This window comes from Sciurus carolinensis, chromosome 3 (assembly GCF_902686445.1).
Source record: "Sciurus carolinensis chromosome 3, mSciCar1.2, whole genome shotgun sequence".
Taxonomy (NCBI): Eukaryota; Metazoa; Chordata; class Mammalia; order Rodentia; family Sciuridae; genus Sciurus; species Sciurus carolinensis.
This window is the reverse complement of record NC_062215.1, coordinates 118,045,778-118,066,026: the sequence shown is the minus strand read 5'-3', so window position 1 is coordinate 118,066,026 and position 20,249 is coordinate 118,045,778. Positions and strand designations below refer to the sequence as shown.

The 20,249-nt window shown below is 38.9% G+C and overlaps 1 protein-coding gene across 3 annotated transcripts in view; it reads left to right on the top strand.

Moving 5' to 3' along the window:
• The window catches only part of Stk39 (serine/threonine kinase 39), a 274,511-nt gene that overhangs the window by 215,296 nt on the left and 38,966 nt on the right, over positions 1 to 20,249 (top strand). For all 3 annotated transcript variants that reach the window (XM_047542775.1, XM_047542776.1, XM_047542774.1), the window contains one exon: positions 595 to 663. In XM_047542775.1, the coding sequence (XP_047398731.1) occupies positions 595 to 663 (69 nt within the window). The remainder of the gene's footprint in view (positions 1 to 594; positions 664 to 20,249) is intronic.

The window sequence follows — 20,249 nt, the reverse complement described above, 5'->3', positions numbered from 1 at the left end:
CATTATTTTACTCAACCACATTTTCTAAGAGAATGAATCTATTGCTATCAGATGATCAATGTCATGTTAAAGGAGTTTCTTAATAGCATAAAACTAAATGGCTCATCTTAATAGTCCAACAAGCTCAGGGGCTGTTTATACCAAATTTAAGGTTGTATCAGATGCCACCCATTTGGCCTTTGCCATAAATTCTGACTCAGTAGCTAGAAAGGGGTTGATGACGGCTGGATTTAACCTTGGTTAGAAGAAAAGCAGCATCACAGGGAATGGTTTTATCTTCTAGAGGTGCATTTGAGGAAGAATTCAGATGCTAGCCAGAAGGCAGAAGTTTTTTGGTTCATCAAAAGTGGAAAAAAATAAAACCAACAACAACTTTGTGAAACATCTGTTGAATAAATAGCAAGATGCAAAGTGTACATGGCAAAATATATTTCATGTTGCTTCTGATTTTTTTTCTCCTGACAGAATCTGAATTACTGAATTAAAACTCTTGTGGGTGATTTTAGTAAATGAAAAATATATATTTTACATTGTACCGGATTGTTGATTTTTATTTTATGGTTACTAATACATATTCATTTCACATTTGGACAGATACGGCAGATGGTGTATCTCAGGAGCTCTTCTCTGCTGGCCTCGTTGATGGTCATGATGTAGTTATAGGTAAATTGTTTTTTAGTATGTAGTGTCATTTTCTTGATATATCACGTGAAAATGTGTTTGTTTAGAAGCAAAAATTTTCACTAAGGAATAATTCATTCTACATTTTTTAAAAATTCTTGATGAATTCTTACCTTTTATGTGAAAGTCAAAAGCTCTTAATATAATTCTCTCCCATTTACCTGAATGTGATTTATCCAATGAGGAACCTCACTTATTGGAAATATAACAAAGAATCCAGAAATAAGATCCAAAGTCCACCATGTAGCAAAAATAAGACACTGTAAATTCCATGCACCTAAATTTGGGAACCTCTGATGTCCTTTCTCAGAGTTTCTCTGGCCTTTCTAATAAATCTAGATGTTAGTTTCCCAGCCTTCAGCAGTAATTATCATAAAATCTAGGTTGGAGGGGACCTTAAGATTATTCAAGCTAGTTCTTTCGTTGTATAGTTAAAGAAACAAATTCCCCAAAACATTCTGAGCTTTGCCCAGAGCCATGCAACTGGGTTTTGGCAAAGCCACTTCACTTTGAAATTGTGGATCTTTCTACCACTTTGAGAATCAAAAGATAGCTGCATGTAAGTGGGAGAGCCTGCTGGACTTGAGCACACTGACAGGAACAAGCAACAATGGGTGGACCTCCTGACAGGCCAAGGAGGTGGAGAGATGCTCTAGGAGGAAGGCAAGGTCACCAAAGAAAACCTGGGATAGCTGGTTCTATCTGGTGAGGATGGATAGCTCCTTCTCCTCAGCAAATTCTGAGTTTATAAAGATTTTATGTTATTTATTAGTGTATAGTCATCTTCATGACCCTGAGTAATCAAGAGTGTTTAACATATTAGTGCTAAAACATTACATTAAATATATTAATTATAATAGTGTGAACTAAAAGAATGTATGCTCTGATAAAACTTCTTTCAAAAATATATAAATCAAAATTAATGTTTGAATTTACATGCACCCTTTAAATGATGTTTTACTTTTTTTTAAAAAAAAAATCACTTATTCAAAGTAAGTTCTTCCCCAGTAATGCTGAAGTATGTGACAGAGGGAATTTGAGGTAGATATGTACAACTATTGGAATAATCTGTTCCTATAAACTTGTAACATAAATCATTAGGAAGTAAATTACTGTATTTTATGTAGATAAGAATATGTACTAGATTTATAGTGGGAAATTATAATTCTGACTAAAGAATCAGAATCTATGTTATTCATATGCAAATAATACATCATAAATACTGAGACACCTTTAAAATTAGAAATACATGTTTTTTCATGTTGATTATAATCAAGTGTTCACAGTGACTTCTCGAGGAAGCTCCAATTCTTTTGCCAAGTGATGCCCACAAGAGGAGAGGTGGCATATTTTAGAGGAAATTCACACACACACACAAACACACACACACATTCATACACTTATTTATATGTTTGTCTCCATATATGTCCTGCCTTTCACACTTTCTTTTACAGTCTTGTGAGATCTCATGGCCAGCTGAGTTCTTGCCTAAGTTTTCAGATCAAATGTGAGGGGGAGGCAGAGAGAAAAGGTCAATTCAACTTGGGTGTCTACTTTAAATTCCATCTCAGATTTCTTTCTGTTAACCCACCAGTTCCTTGATAGCGGTGAACACTCACATTCTCATTAGAAAAAAGAAGCACACACTTTCTTATCTTAGCTCAACCACAGAAGTACAGAAAACAGTTAATGGCTAGATCAGAATAATCTGCAAGATATATTTTCCTTAAAGAGAACTATGGCCCATATACTGAGCAGCCAGAATTAAAAATTAATCAACAAATGAAGTGAAAATAATAGTTAAAAACCCTCTTTTAAACACCTGCTGATGTCTTCCATTGGGCACAAAGTCAAGGACCGCATTATCTTAATTTACATTGATCCTGACAAGCAGTTGAAATATGGAAAGTAAGAGATCTGTGGGAAGGCATTAGGTCACATCTGTCTTTAGGCATGGCCTTGCTCCAGTGTACTTCTTTGTTTGCCTCACACTCAACTGACTCTAAACTAGAGAGGTTTTTTGGTTGTTGAGTATTTAAAAGGAAGAAACTAAAAATTTAAGACACAGTTCATGTATAATTTATTAAATTGCATTTTAAGCACAGTAGATAACCAGAAAGCTACTATTTTTCTGTGACTTAATTATTCTTCTAAAAGTGTCTTCATTTTGCCTTTTTTCCCTTTGGAGCTGAAGTATTGCCATGTGTAGGATGCTGGAGTTAAGAACAGGCCTGTGTAACTCTTCCTTAGATAATACACAAGGACATCGTACCTGAGACTTGACAATTTGATAATCACATTGATTCTGTGAGGTAGAGAGAACAGGTTGTTTTTAATCACTGTTTTATGGGTGCAAAACTGAGGTTAAAAGAAGTGCCTGGAGTATCACAGCATGTAATGGTCCTTGAATTTCTTGTCCTGGACTCCAAGTCCAGAGCCTGTCCTTGACCCTGATACTCTGTATACGATTTGTCTTACATCTTCAACCTTGTATGGTGGATCCATGTTATTTCGAGGGTGGTGGTTCTTGGGTCTCCTGGGGAAAAAAAAAAATAGCTTGTGCTTATTTGTTTTTTATTTCCTGGAGCACTAAATACCATTTTATATTTTAATTGTTAATTATTGACAGAAAGATAAAATGTGTTTGATCCCATCCTTCTAACCCGTCCCAGCAATTCTTACTCCCTCCCTCCTCACCTATTTCCCTCTTTACTGGATATGTCCAACCAGCACATGAATATGTTTTTATCTCTCCTGTCTTAAAAAATTTCTCCCTCTATTCACCTTACCTCTTGATATATTTTATTTTCCTTCATCCCCTTATTTGTCAGAATAATTGCCCCTGCCTTCAATTCCTTTCCTGCTGTGCTCTCTTAACTCACTGCAGCCAGGCTTGTGACCTCCCTGCTCCTACTCGAACTGTTCTTCTCAAAGCCCTGTCTGGGGAGGACACACCTGGCAGATGGGATGGCAGGTGCAAAGGTAGGTGCCGCTGGGAAGGGGTGAACAAGTGGGGAAGACCTGTGTTCTGAGGACTCTGTCTTCCTAAATCTGGGGCTGATCCTCAGTGCTCATATTCTTGGCCTTTCAGCAGCGCTGACAGTTAACAGGACCCTCTTCCATGACACACTTTTCATTTGGCTTTTAAGACTTCATCCTCTCTTGGTCCTTCCACTCCACTGGGAAGACCACTCTTTTATGTTGGTTGGTCCTCATCTCTCTGACCTGTAAATCTTGATGTGTCCAAGGACTCTTTCCTTGGACCTCTTCTCTTTTCTCTAGTCACTTCCTCCTTTGGTGATCTCTTCTGCTTTTCTGGTATGAAACATTTTCTGCTTTCTAGCTTCTAAATTTGTATCTCTGATCCAGGCTACTCCTTTGAATTCTGAACTCACATCCAGTCCCCTTTTTAGCATCTTCACTTGGCATCTGAAATTTGAATTCACATCTCCAAAACCCAGCACCAGGTATTTTCTCCCAACCTATTCCTACAGTGGCCTGGCACACTGGGGACATCACCTGCAGCTTTCCAGGTGTAAAGGCCACATACCTGAGATTTGGGCTTGACTTTTCTTTCCCTCATGCCCCATATCTGCCATATCTGAATGTGTCATTAGTCACCAGCCATTGTGATTCCTGTCCTATTTCAATCCCTTCTTGTTTTTAAAATTACACTTGTCCCTTCACTGGTGTTCCAGCTTCTATCCTTGCCTCCCTTCAGCCTATGCTCATTTTAGCAGCCAGAGAGATCCTGGTAATATCCAGAGTAGTCAAACCCATAGAGACAGAGAATAGTGGTTGCCAGGGACTAGAATTAAGGGAGAAAGGGAAGTGACTGCTAATATGTATGGAGTTTCTTTTGGGGGTGGTAAATACTTTAGAATTAAAAGTAATAGTGGACACAAATCTCTGTGACAATACTAAAAAAAAAAAAAAAAAATCACTGAATTGCGCACTTTAAAATGGTAACATTTATGATGGCAGCTACGTCTCAATTGAAAAAGAACCAGATTACATTAATGCTTTAATCAGAACTTTCTTGTGGCATTCCATTCCACACATCAGTGGCCTGTGATCATTGCACTGTCACTTCTGCTCTCCTCTTTGCTCCTCCTCCCCATAGCCACACTGACCTTGAACCACCTCCAGATGCACCTTCTGGAGGTATGCACAGCCCATGCCTCCTGGGGCTTAAATACTACCTGCAAATGGCCTTCCCTGACCCGACTATTTAAAATTGCATGCCAACCCCAGCTCTCTTCTCCCTTTTTTACTTACTTTGCTTCCTGTCCAGAGACTGCATGTTTCACTTCATTATTTTGATATATAATATATTGTATGTCATATATAATAATATATATTATTTTGATATATATACATATATATATATATTCCCCCTGAGCATCAGGTTCTTGAAGGTCAAGATTTTTATGTTTTGCAAATTGTCATATGCCCGTATCTGTTCATTTCTCTTAGCATATCCTCAACAAATACATAAGAGATAAACAAATTCCATTCCAAAATACATAGATGTCTTATAATACTTTCTTTAGAAACAAAGCACACTCTGAATATAGGATTATAGTGTTCTAAGAATCTTACTGTCAAGATTAAAATCTCAGATATTGTTGGTAAATATGAAATAAGCTCACTTAAGGAAGGCCGTGCAAAAGTCCAACTCATGTAGAGATTTGATGATTTCTTACATGTGTATTTTTTCAGCTTCTATAAAATAAAATACCTAACATTTAAATAGATTAAAAATCTGATCCTTTTTTTTCCCCCATCATCATTTTCTTTTGAATTGAAGTAAATGCTTATGGAAGCATGAAAGGACTGAAAAAGCAGTAGCCTATGTTATGGAGCTGTGACTGTTATGGCGTTGACCATAGCATAGCAAACATAGGATACAAAAAAATCTTCATTGCTTACCTTCAGGGCAATCTGCCTGGAGTATACAACCTTTACAAAGCACAGTTTGGATTGAGGAAGGGCTAGTATAGTGACATGGAGTGATTACTTTCATGCAGAAGCAGGGCAGTGCAGAAATTAAATGCACAGTTTGTAGACTGAAATCATAAGCCCACTTCAGCTGTGGTTATATTCAGCACTACCTTAGGCAAGAAGAGGAAACATTTTTTAAGCTTTGTGTAAATAGATATTCGTAAGGTTGGCAGTGCCTTCTGGGTGGGTGTTGATTTGAAAAAAGTAAGTTTGCAAGATGAAAAACTAGATGATGTGCATGTTCAAGTTTACTTATCTTGCCTGACTGGGTTGGCTGGAAAATGTAAATAGACCAGATCTGAGTCCTTGGGATTCAACTTGTTTCAAAGAGGATTCCCAAGGATGACTTATACTGAGGCAGTAGAGACACTCCTTTGCCTATGGTTAAAAACAACCCATTCAAAAGAAGTTTTCTCTGGAAGGGTTTAGGGGAGCGGGGAAGAAGAACAAAAATTCATTTGTAAAAAGGAAACAAAAGTTCTAAATTCTGTTCAGACCTTGTGACAAATGATATTTTTATTCTCTTTGTAATGAGTTTCAGAGCCTCAGCACAAAAAAGGGATAAGAGCAGATGTATTAAGCTAGCTAGTTGCAGGGCCTACTCAGCAGCTCCTGCAAGGCCCACCGGAGTCTTAGGTAGAACACTGTGCATCCATGCAGGAGAGGAAGCAACCTTGGCAATGCTCTCAGAGACCTGACTACTGAATGTTCCTGTTGGGGCTTTCTACCACCTTTTCCTGGCTGTGTAAGAACATATCTCTGGGGGCTGGAGTTGTGGCCTAGTGGTATAGTGCTTGCCTCACATGTGTGAGACCCTGGGTTTGATACTCAGCACCACATATAAATAAATGAAATAAAAGATGCATTGACAACTAAAAAATATTTAAAAAATAAAGAACATATGTCTGTTTCCTTTAAGTGCAGTTTAGAGCCAGATGTTGGAAATTCTGTTTCCTAATAAAAGAACTCTTTCTGCATTCATTTGTACAATTTTCCTCTGATGGATTTTGAGCCTGGCTGGTTTGTTATCACTGAAATGAAAGCTTATTTTAGCTGTATGTGTTCCCACAAACTTGCTCTGTGGACTTTTGGATACATCGTTTATGTTTCTGGAATGTTCTTTTTCTGTTCTAGAAGAATCATATTCAAACCTGTTTGCCTTGCAAGACTTGTCATTTATGTTACCTCCATGAAGCCTGCTGTCTGTCTGCCACTCGCTTTCACAGACTGTCCTCATCTAGAATGTGAAGGACTGGATTCTCACCACTTTGTGACACAGGCTTTCATCACACAGTGCTTCCTGGTCCTGTCTTCTCTTCATGAGGACGTCGAAGGGGCCTTTAGGGCGAGACCTGCTTTCGGTTATTGCCTCTATTATCGCTGTTGCACAGAGGTGTTGAATAAATATGATGGGTAAAGAAATACATTCAATTCTATTTGACAGATGTAATTCTGGATAAGCATGTGAATTGATAATTTTGGAAATATTGTTACACTCTTTAAAATGAAAGAGCGATTCACCCTGATTGCTCTTTTCTCCCCACCCTTTTCCCTCTCCTACCTCTCTTCCCTCCCTCCCCTCCCCTCCTCCCTCCCCCCCCCCCATCTCAGAAACTGATATACCGTATAACCTATGACAGGGTGGCTAGAGGGCCTCCTGTCCCCTAGTGCTTGCTGAGTGTTTCTCAAACCATGGGCTGTGTGATGTCTGCATCAGGTTCTTACCTGGGGTGCTTATTAAACATGCACATTTCCAGGTTTCAGCCTAGTGTCAAGACATCAGGAGTCTTGGGCATGGAGTAGAACTCTGCATTTTTAACAGGCATCCCAGGAACATCTTATACTACTGGAATTTCATGGTCACACGTGTAGCGTCTGCTTGTAGTAACCTTTGGAGACTGCTGTTAGCTCATTTTGTCACTTGTATCTTCCCAATCTTGCTAATCACCTCTGTTTTTCTACTTTACTTGATTCTCTTCTCTCATTAGGAGTCCACTTTAAAACAGTATGTTTGCATGAATCCATTCAGTGTGGACGTTGCATGTGTGAAAGAGCCTCACTGGTCTAAGTTTTTACCATAATGAGTAGTTACAGTTTTTATTAAAACTAACATTGCTGCTCAGGGTGCAGTAGTTCCTCCAGGTGGCTTCAGCTTTTATCTTCCTGTGCAATGGCAAAGTATCTTTAGGCTCCAGAGTATGCAAGCAACAGAGTCAGCTCATCCGTGAGCATATGGTTGGATGTATATGGGCTGTACTGCTCTCCAGCTCTTTTCAGGGCAATTTAAGTCTTTATGAGTGATTGGAATTTATTGAGCAGCATTGCATTTTTGAGCAGCATTGCACTTTTACAATAGAAAAAGAGTGAACGTGTCTCTCTTATATTCAGTTCAGTGATTATGCTGTGGTGTTTACTGATGTTGACATTTAGGGAAGAAGAGCAGCTTTCATGAACAAAATGGTGTCTTTGATAACTGTACTATGATTTTCAAATGGTGTTAAATCATTTAAAAAGGAAGAAAACTCCTTAACCCCTCATGTCCCAGTGCCCCATATATAGGATACCTATAAAAATCAGGATATAATGGGATAAGGAATTTTCCAGGTTTAGACATACTTGGAGTTACTTGAATGATGTTGATAATTACAGTCCAGCAATTCCTGATTTTAAATGGCCTGTTTCGTAAGTTTAATCCTTCCGGGAATTAGGAACTTTGCATGCCTTGGGACTGCTGTCCAGCTTATTTTCCTTGATATTCTTTTTACCAGAAATGTTCAACAATTAAATATGACTCAGGCTTTCCATTTTCAAAAAAGCACTGCTGTCAATTTGATTATAACTCATTGCTCCTGGTTTCCAAATATCCTTTTTTTTCCTCTTAAAAAGTCTTTATTGAAACACTTATTACCTAAATAGGAAAATATCACAGTAACATTAAAATTTGATATACAAAAATTATTTTTAAATATTAACGAGTGATAGACTAGACTTTAATATAAAAGTACCATGCATATTGGTTATTGATTCTAATTCTGTTAAGATGAATGAATGCCATCTCTAAATGAGTTAAAATATTTAGCAACTGAACTCTTTGGAGAAGTGATGGAATTACACTGTCACTGTTTCACCATCCACAAAACTGCTTGCTTTGTGGAATGCTGGAAACCAAGGCAGAAGGGGTTGTGCATAGGCACGCACACCCCCCACAAATTCAGCATTCATTTGGTTACAGACCTAAAGGTTAATGTATTTTTCAAGTTTATCTAATTGCAACAGAAAGACAAGTAGACCGAAGCAAAATGGGTAGAATGCTTGCTTTAATAGTGTCATCTTCATAATCTGGTGACCATACTTCCCTGACCAGAAGAAAGTGTGGCTAGCAAGCTGTCAGAGCTGAGCTGCAGCGCTCCCCCATGAGTCCTCTGCCAGCCACTCCCTGTGCTTATCTGCATGCAGATTATAGGCAAAATGAGCAGCTGTCCAGACAAGGGTTGGCAGGTCTGTCCTTTATAAAGAACATTTGATTTGGGAGAGAATAGGATGATGCAAAGCTACCTTTCAAAATATGGACAAATATTTCCAGGAAGTTCTAGCATAAAAATCATATCTGTAATTTCCCTAAAGATGTTCCCTGTTTCTATATTAGGTGATTATGAATCAGTACAGCGGTAAACCACGCTTACTGCAAGCCCTGATTTTCCAATTAGTGCTGTCCTTTTTTATTTAGTTAGGAGTTGGGTATCTTCTTTAAAAACCACTGGTACAAACAGAGTCCAGTTAAGACTTCTACTTAATTTCACTTAAGTGAAATCAAAGCTTGCTAGTGGATTAGTCTTGGTCACTAGAGTCTTGCTCTTTTCAATTACTTCAAATTGTCCTGTTTTAATTAAAATGTTAATCTATCTCTTAACTCAGCAATTAGATATGCCTGAAGATTACACTCAATCCAACCAAACTTTCTGACTGTTACAATAAGCCTCCTATTGCCAGTCCCTGCCTATAATAAGAATGTTTTTCTGATGGAAGTACAATAGGGTTACTTAGAATGAAGAAATCTAGTCTATTCTTTATATAAAATCCATTTGTGTAGGATTTAAGTTAAATTATTCTTTTCTTAAATAACCTACTCCATTAGTATCTTGATCCATCTTTGACTGTCAGTGTGTGTGTGGGTGTGGGTGTGTGGGTGTGTGTGTGTGTGCTTACCTACTTCAGAAATCTCTGGGTCTACATACATTTTAACTATACCATCAGTAGTACAATATTCTAGATATAAGTAGATGGTCAGTTATGCTTATTGATAGCCTGACAGACAGGTCTCCCCATTTCAAAATTAAATATCACTGCTGTTCTTTAACTTTATTGGTGTGCCTCATAATAATTTCTTATATAACAAGAAATCAAACTTCTTGTTTACCTCATCAAAGTAATTTTTAAGTCAAGAAAGAAAATTAAGTCCACATTTTGGCTCAATGTGGACTTTTTATCGCTATTGTGGCATCATGTCTAGTTATGACTTTAATTTGATCCTGCAACTTGAATTTGATTACCATTGTTTTTTTAAACAAAGACTTCCTTGCCAATCCTAAGAACATAGTTCTTAATCTTGTACTTTGTAAGTTTAATGTCACACAGTTTACATGAGAATGCTGTTACCACAGATTCATTTTAAGACAAGGCGACACTTTATCTGGTCACCTTCTATCTAATGGAGTGAGAAACTTGGAAGTTTATGCTCCCTCCAGTGCAAGATCAATATTTGAGTCCAATTTTGTTCTTAAGCTAGTGTTTTCAGAAGCACACAGTATGTCTTATAACCCATGGTAATCATCCTGTGAATGCAGGTTTTCCTGCTGTATTCTGTATCTGATGGCCATAGATCCATCCAGCAGGAATTCAGTCAGGAAAAGTATTCAAATAGCCCTGGGTGCCGACTCATGGGTCTGGCTGTACATTGTTCTGCTATGGCAGAAGTGAAGGAGCTGTCCATTAGACTTGGGGCATGTGTGTGTTGTGTTTGTGGTTGTGTGTGTATTTCTGCTTAACTTCTTAATAGTAAAATGCTATAATCCCTACCCTACTTGTCAGCCATGAAACATTTGTTACTTGAAATGGGGACATCAGATTCAAAGTATCTTTTCAGTATAGACCCCTCCCTGGAGGGCTACCAGTTTGTGATTGTTGACTGGGTCTTTAGAAATTCCATATGCCCATGACTCATTTCTCCATTGGATGGGTGGGTCCAAGGTCAGAAAACTGCTGTTGATTTTGTACATTTTTGTCTTTTGTTATTTGCAGGGTCAGGACAGGATGTCAAAACTGCTGAGGCACTAACTAACCTGACTTCCCTTCCCAAACAGGTTATCTGTTAACTTTCACATATCCTTCTCCATAATATGCTTCTGGTTCTTGTATTTGTTTGTGCTAAGGTGAGAAGGACATACGTGAGAATACAACACCTGTTAAAAAGGTAGAGTAAAGGTTACGAAGGTCTAATTTGGACAGCGTTGCTCTTGGGAAGGCTAAAAATGCTACAGATATTCTGATTGATGGGGTCCTCTGCCCCTGGCACAGTTCAGGATTTCTTTTTTAAAAAATGTTGGCTCTTTTCTTAGTGCTCATAAAAATTTTTATCAGGTAAAAGATGGTATGAGAAATTAATTTTTGATATTTTTTCAGGATGGATTTTTCATGTCAAAAATACAGAACTCTGCACTTAAAATAACTCTGAACAGTGACTTTGTATGTTTAATTAGCAACCATAACTTGATCTAGTCATAATCTGAAATACCTCTGCAGTTCAAATGTCTGCAGACTAAATAGTTTTGAGCCACTCTTCATAGATATATGCCTGGGATATTACTGGGAGTCTCCAAAAGGAGATGTCCCAGAGGTCCTTAATCACTTTGGTAGTGCTGATTAGCATGTGCTGGTATAATTGGCTTCCACTTGTCCCCTCCCAAGAGACTGCTCACCAGTATCACCAGCCAGCATGAGCACCCCAGTGAGAGCCCCAGTGTCCACAACACAGTGCTGCTTCCAGAAGTTTCTAGAATACTTCCCAGGCCAGAAGTAGGGAGAAGGGCCTTCTGCCAACCTTTGTCACCCAGGTCCTAAAGTTTCTATATGTATTTATTTGATAAATAAATGATCTGGGCTACTCCTGGGTACATGTGATGAACAAAACAGGGTCCTTGCCCTCATGAAGTCTGCAGTCTAGCATGAGAGGTGGACATTAGGTGACACACTGATGTCAGTGAAGTCACCAGCTGTGAGAAGCTCTCTTAAGGGACAAACAATGTGCTCAGTAAAGACAAGAGCAGTAAACAGAAGTCCTACATGGGATTTGAGAATAAGGAAGGACCTCTTGAAGAAACATCTGTGTGAAGTCTGAGTTCAATCCTGTCTACACTGGGCACGTGCATAGATAATGGACTTTGTAAAAGATGACCAGGGTGAACAGATCAGGTGAGGGAGCAGAGATGGATATGAACTAAGACTTGGGCAGAGGCAGGAGCCAGATCATGAGGCCCTTGTAAATAGCCATTAGCCATGCTGACTTGTGAAAACGAAATCCCAGTCTTTCAGGTTTGAGTCCCTGTGTAAAGTATGAATTGTGTGCCTTTCTCATCTTTTTCCTATCAAAGAGGACAAATGAATGCTTTTCTTTAGACTTGTTTCATTCTGCAGTTTTCTCTGGGTTTAGTCCCTTTGCAGCCTGAACTGACTGCCATTTGACCGAGGTGAGTAGGAACTACAGAGGGACAGGAACGCTGCCCTGGAGGAGCAGAGAAATAAAAGCCAAGATGATGTTTCCACATTCTAGGTTCCTTTATGTTGGAGGGCATTGAAAAGTGACTTGCAATTTAATGTTTGGAGACCAGGAGAATTGCAGAGATACCATTTAGTAATTCTGAATCCAATTACTCTATCAAAAGGAAATTGGAATTCTTAGAAAAGGTAAAAACCTAGGCATTAATTGCAGGCATTTTCTTTATATTAATTGGTAACCAAAGGGCTTTCATGTATAGTCCCAAAAGGATGAAGTGTATTTTCTATTTCATAATATTGCCTTATTCTCACACAAATTGTGGAATGGTCTGAGATAGCACTATACATACAGTAGAACTATTATCATAATAGAGTACAGAATACATAAAATATTCATGTTCATTGAGTTAAAGCAAACCTGCCATTTCAAGTCTATTAATTGCTATTGAATTTCGTGAATTTTCTTTCAGGGAATAACACTCTAATTATCTAAATTAAAGTGGACCTCATATTCAGAATTGCAGGTTCAATAAAATAAGTCTTTGTTTAGTTGCCTTTTGTCTGGGTGAACTGGATTTGGGGCTGGGGCAATATTTTCCCACAATTGTGGGAAAATTTATAAGTCGGTAAAGCTTTCTGATATTACTGGTCGTTTCTTTGTTTTTACCCTCCCTGTAATTTACTTATTATTTCTGCAATACTTTCTTTCAAGGGAAAAAGCTTTGCAAAGTTCTGAGGAATCAAGAGAATAAACACATTTAATAGCATAGAAATGACTATGCAGAACTGTGGTTTCCATTATCTGACTTCTCCCATAGTTCCTTAAATAACTGATTTCAGATTGGTTATTGGTAATTCAGCAACCAATGAAAATAGTCATTAGTAAAATCCATTTGTATTTGTGTCTTGAGTGACTGCATGGCTCTCCACATTGTATAGAGGTTGAATATACTTTATCTGGAATGTTTGGGACCAGAAGTGTTTCAGACATCAGATTTTTCAGACTTGGGAATATTTGCATGTACATAATGAGATATCTTGGGAATAAACCCCAGATATAAACATGAAATCAGTCTCTGTTTCATATAGGCCTTATACATAGTTAGAAGGACGTTTTATTTGATATTTTCACTGATTGCATGAAACAGTGCTTCAGGTTGTGGAGTTTTCTGCTGTGGTATCATGTGAGTACTCCAAAAATTTTGGAATCTGGAGCATTTCTGACTTGAGATGTTCAGATTATGGATGTTCAACTCATACTACTCTTTTGTGATTATCATTTAAAACTTATCTCCATCTTTATTTAGGCTTTCAGGATCTGGTGTGGGGAAGGAGCACAGGTGTTAAAATCAGACACATCCCAGTTCTGTCAGTCACTGTTTGTGGCAGTGGCAAGTTTGTTCACCTCTCCTGTCCTCAATGTCCTCTCCACCCCTGGGGTGACCCACTTAGCTCACAGGTTATATGGGGACTTCTGGGTTACAGGAGAGGCTAGTGTGATGATAGCCTCTCAGCAGCACTAGTAAGTGGTAGTTCTTTCCTCTTTCTATTTTAGAGTCAATTCACCTGGTCTCCTGTCCAAAACCAGGCTTCTTTTATGAAATACCATACCAGTCAGAGAATACAAAGCAAGCCTGCAACTTCTCAAATAAAATGAGACTCAGCTCCCTGGCAGGAGCAGAGGTAGAAATTCTGCATGAGAAATAATGATGGAACCACTATAGCCCTACTTACTGTCCGTGAGATTCATATATTGCTTTCTGCCACTTCTGTGCTAGTGGTGGAAGTTACTTTCTCTCCTCATTGCTCTGCCCTAAACAGTGCTAATAAGAGCTGTAAAAACAACAAAATGAAAACACACTCAGAAATAGGCAACTGAATAAGTTTGTCTAACCAAATAGTTTGCTTATAGTCTGCCTGGAGGTGACTCTGGGGCTGTGTCCTTGTTTAGTTTTCTGCCTGCTCACCTCTGCCCTTTCCCATTGCCTGGAAGGACCATCCAGCATGTGTGCAGGGCCTCAAAATCTAGATATAAGTGGAGAACCAAGAGAAAGTGCAGATTTCCTTTTCCTCCTCAGGTTCATCCTTTGAGCTCCAGTTCCTTAGCCAATGATCTACCTTTGTCACTTTGTGAGTTCTGATTCTTTTGCTGGACACTTAACCTCTCATACTAGACAACAGGATTGTCCACCAGCTTCATGGGGAGTCTGCGTGCTGACCTCATGGTGTGCAGCTTTGCTCATAAGCCAGTTAGAAGACAAGGCAGTAAGTTTAATATTTATCCAGGACTAGCTAGCCACCTGGAACTTTATCCCCTGAGTTAAGCAATGTTTTCAGCCCCCTCTGTAAAGTGCCTCAATGAGGCCCAGGGCATGCTGGATGCTAATCTGTGGGAGATGACACTCTAGTGTGGCCACTCCTACCCTCGTTCCTGCACCCACCAGGTAAATTCTACATGTAAAAAGGGGTTGTTCCCAAACTTCTTTGTACAGGTTTACTTCTTACTAGAATTATAGCATTTAATTTGTTGAAAAAAATGTGAGTTCAAACAGTGAGGTACTTCTTCAAAACATAAGTGAAATGGGAAATCTTGATAAAGGCAATTATCAAACAAAAACTGTTATTAGATAGGTATGGGAAAGATAACTCTAAAAACACAGAAGAGTTTTTAAAATCCAGAATTTTTAATATGATCTGGGCCCCGCACCCCAAGATTGGACTGCAAATGTTAAACCATTACATTTAAGGCTCATTTGTATCATAGTTTTATGTATTTCTGCTGAAACTATTTACATTAACCAACTTGGTGGTACTCCCAGCTTCATCAGATATGAACATTTCTTCTATAAGTAGAGGCAGGACCAGCTATGAAATTTGTGGGGCCTAGTACTAGATGGAAATGTAGGCTTCTTTTTTCAAAAATTAAGAATTTCAAGGTGGTACAGCAGAGCCTTAGACACCCAGCACCCTCTGAGCCTGGGCCCTCTGTGTCTGGTGAGAACATAGTCCTTGAGGATGCAAAGCTGTGGGAAAGAAAGGTCCCTGGGGAGTGTTGCCTTGTTCCTTGAGAAGTGCCAGAGAGCTTCCCCTGGTGAGAGGCAGCGGCCCATTGGTGAACTACTGCTTGGAATGTCTTTATACGGAGCCCAAACCCATTCTCCTTTAATTTGTGCCTCTGAAGCAATGCAAAACTTACCCAGTTCCCTTTTTAAGTATTTGGAAACCGCCAAGGCCCCCTTTGTTTTTCTAATGCCCTTTTTTGGGTAGCAATATAGTTTCTAAAACCTTCTCTTCCTCATTACTGAATACTCTCTTGGTGTCTTTTTGTGTCCTCATGGGCAGTACCCCCCTCATTGTATATAAACTCTGAACTCCCACAGTGATATGAGGATGGCATAGCTTGCAGGCACCTCGGGAAAAATACTCCATTAGAATTTTAGATAGAATACATACATTATTTTATTCAGAACTTATTAGCAACATACTCTGTTTAAAATTTTCAATGTTTTTGTTATGAAATATAAATATAGAGAAAAGTATGTTAAATACTATAGATGTAGGCACTGTTCATTGAGATTTAATTGCTACTTCATCTCTCTGTCCCTCCCTTTTAATATCTTTTCCAACTGGCCATTACTCACCTGATTTGCTCTTTTTCATAATGTGTATAGTTGATTTCTGTGGCCTGAGACTTTAACTCTGTTTGGGTCCCTAAGAGTCTGTGTCACTATACTGGAAACTTCTCTCCAGGGAGTTCTAAAACCAGCTCTCTTTCTGGCATGCTATTTAAGTTTATTAAAATTCTGTGAAATGAACCTAAAAAGCATTATGCTAAGTGAAAGAAGATTGACACAAAAGGTCCAATATTGTATGATTCCATTGCTGTGAAATATCCATAATAGGTAAATCCACGTAGGGAGCGTGATAGTTGGTAATAGGAAGCGACTGCTTAAGGGACACAGTATTTTCTTTGGAAGCAATGAAAATATTCTGGTCATAGGTAGAGGTGGTACTTGTACAATATTTTGACTGTATTAAATGCCACTGAATTGTCCTCTCTAAAAAGTTAATGTTATATTATGTAAATTTCATCTCAATAAAAGTAAATGTTGTGACATGACTTTTTGGGTTTATGGAATTTAGGGAATTAGGATATTGAAATCAGTAGTATTAATATTTATAGGAATTTTTTGACAAATATTGTTTATTGCATTCCCAGTCTGAAGTACTGCTTTTCCTTGGAAGGCAGGAGATGGTTTTATATCTTCTGTAAGGTTGTAATCCTTACAGATAAATTGTGTGTCAAGAACAAATTAGGTTCATGTAGTATCTGAGATGGTGGCTTCATTTTTCTCATGGCAAAAATGGAAAGTTCTGTACTTTAAAATAGTATTTTAGGTACTAGAATGTCCTCCCTTGTCATAAACCACCTAAACCACTGGTCGGATCAAACCAGGTAAATTTTCCTTTATGGAGACTCTAAAGAATGTCTCTTGGACCAATTTGTACAAAAATCTCCATTTGTATTTAGCCTATTAACATTCATTTCAAAATAGAATGGATTGTTCCCAGCCTCTGAGGGTGTTTTATAAAACTGTGACAAAGATAGGGCAAGGGGAACGTTTTCTTCTGATTCTACACCTTTCACATGAAAACAATCAGTGCCTTTCAGAACACCACATTGTATAAAACTTGCCCCTTAACATTTTGAAGAATTTGAATGATTCTCTAGAAGAAAATGCCTTTTCAGTTAGAGTGGTTTGGCTTCAAATAACAGAAAACTCTGCTTCAGAATAGTTTAATTCAAGACTTGAGCTCACCTAACTGGAAATCCAGAGGAAAGGAGGTTTCAGGTTGGTTAGCATCTCCGTGGTATCAGCCGAGACCTGGGTCTTTCCTTTGCTGAGCCCAGCTCTTCTCGCCTTGATTTCCTTCTAGGGATCCTTCCTTTCAGAGTCCTAGCAGGCTGCCAGTGGCAGACAGTGCTGCATCTTTCCTGATTCACAGGTTTCCGTGGTGCTTGTGAGGAGCCTGGCATCTCCCTTAGAAGCTCCCCGCTAAGCCTCTCCTCCCACTGTCCATGCTGGCTTACTGCCCATCCCTAACCAGGCCCAGCAGGGTGCAGAGTTGAGATCCCCCAGGGCCTGACTGTGGGGCATCAGCCACAGTCTCCACTGCAGGCCCCATGATCCTCTCGTCTTAGCTCTTTTAAAACGTCGTGCACAGAACACTCATTCTAGGTGTAGACGGTTCTTCAGAAAATTTATTATGTTGCTTTTAGGTTATGCCACAGTAGCATAACATATCTTTCAAATGTGCTGTTGAGATGTGTTATTTGCAGCCCATTTTCAAAAGTGAGGAATATTAAAGAGGAGGAGAAACCAACATGTGCCTTCAATGGTCCTCATATTTCACTGGTGAGTGTCTTGTACTTGACAGGAGAGCAAAGCCTAGTTTGTTTATGCATTTTTCCTTTGGATATTGCGTGCGATGTGTGTTTATTTTTAATAGGCGAGTCCTCTTTTACAGTGGGTGTGCAGTTGGCGCTTCACTGCTGATTGTGTTGTTTTGTTCCATTCTCTTAACTCTATTTGGTATGCAGAATTTCAACCTTAATTATATATTATAGGTTTTTCTCTGACTTTAAACCATGACTCCTTTTGTTTGAATATGTTAAAAAGTAAATCCCAAACTGTGAAAAACTGATTTTTTAAATTACTACAGCCCACATTTTCTATCTCAAGTCTTAATTTAATCACCGTTCTTGAGGAAATGAACCTAGGCAGCCTTAATTGAGTGCCTCTGTGCCTGTGGAATTCTTTTCCTCTGTTGGCATACCCAAATTGAAATTTGTTGAGCTTCAGGATTTTACCACAAAGCCTCTAAACCACATCTTATTCAATAATCCATCCCACATCCTTTTCTTCTGCTCTGATTCTAGCTCCCAACAGTTTCTTTGGGGTTTCTCCATAATGTAGAGGTTGCAGCCTAGTGGACCAAGGTTCTAATCTTGGGTGCAAAAACATCTCATTTGGTCTTGACGAACAAGATTTTGGAATTAGTGTCTAACATTTAAAAAAGTAGGACGATTGACATAGGAATCTGGCTGTGACTTGTCTTAGAAAACACAGAAGATCTGAAAACAGTTGGGCATAAAATCCTGAATGGCCCTCTTCACCTATGTACACTTAACTCCCAGGCCCCTGAAGGGGTTGGAGTCTCTGAGCCCTCTGAGCATATTCGTGTTCACTGGTGCCATCCTGTGCTTATCCCACAAACACAGCATGCCATCTCCTCAGACTTAGATAAGGGTAGTTTAAGAATACTTTTTTAAGCAAAATACCAGCATGCTTGTTCCAGCCTATGAGGTTACAGCTGTCTCCCTGATAACTCATCAGAAATCACCAGCATCCTTAGACAAGATCTTGAACCAGAAGAATATACTATTCATCTTATTGTCCAGTTTTTGAAAAGGCTTAATTAATGCTAGACCATTAGAACGTGAAGTCCTGTCCTGTTAAACTGTTTCCCAAAGGTGGGGTGTCCTGCGAATCTACCAGAAGCCATTCAAGAACAGCCAAGGTAAATGTTACTTCTTCTGATACTGAGTCTCTTATCCAGCTTACCTGGTCATTTATTAAAACTTCATTGTTAGTACTCATTAGTACTAACTGAATCAGTTTGTGCTCCACACCTGAAATGTAAAGTCACAGCATTCACCTACAGACCACATTAATACGACCAAATAATAAAACAGCAGTACTGTCCATGGTCTTCTCGCTCAAAGACGACGGCAGTCTCATCACAACATTCCCTACTACTCTTGGGCATTGCTGTCTGACCTAACTCTAAGACTTCTTCCCACTCCCACCAGATAGACTCATTTTCCAATTTGACCTCATGTTCTTTGCATTTGTCCTCAGGCAGACCATTACTCCCTCTGTCACCATCCACACCCTTCCTAACGTCAGCAGGCTGCCCAGGGCTGGCTAATACGTTAATGGCTAATACGTTACAGACCAGGCATACCACTTAAAGTATAATCTTTACTTGGCTTAGTTTCACTACTCTGCTTTAGATGTTATCATGACAAGTTCCATGTTTGTTTGACATTGGAATAAACATTTTTGTGTTCTCTCAGTAGTGACTTTGTTATCCATTATGCTATTTGTACAATCAACAGGATTTTGCAGACTAAGAGCTTTTTTTTTTATTGTAAACAAATGGGATACATGTTGTTTCTGTGTTTGTACCTGGAGTCAAGGCATACCATTTGTGTAATTATACATTTACAAAGTTAATGTTGTTTGATTCATTCTGTTATTTTTCCCTTCCCCCACCCCTTCCACCCCTCTTTTCCCTCTATACAGTCCTTCCTTCCTCCATTCTTGCCCCCCTCCCTAACCCTAACCCTAAACCTAACCCTAACCCTAACACTAATCCCTCCCAACCCCCATTATGTGTCATCATCCGCTTATCATCGAGATCATTCGTCCTTTGGTTTTTTGAGATTGGCTTATCTCACTTAGCATGATATTCTCCAATTTCATCCATTTGCCTGCAAATGCCATAATTTTATCATTCTTTATGGCAGAGTAATATTCCATTGTGTATATATACCACAGTTTCTTTATCCATTCATCAATTAAAGGACATCTAGGCTGGTTCCACAATCTGGCTATTGTGAATTGAGCAGCTATGAAACTCAAAATGGATCAAGGACCTCAGAATCAGACCAGAGACCCTTCATCTTATAGAAGAAAAAGTAGGTCCAAATCTTCAACATGTTGGCT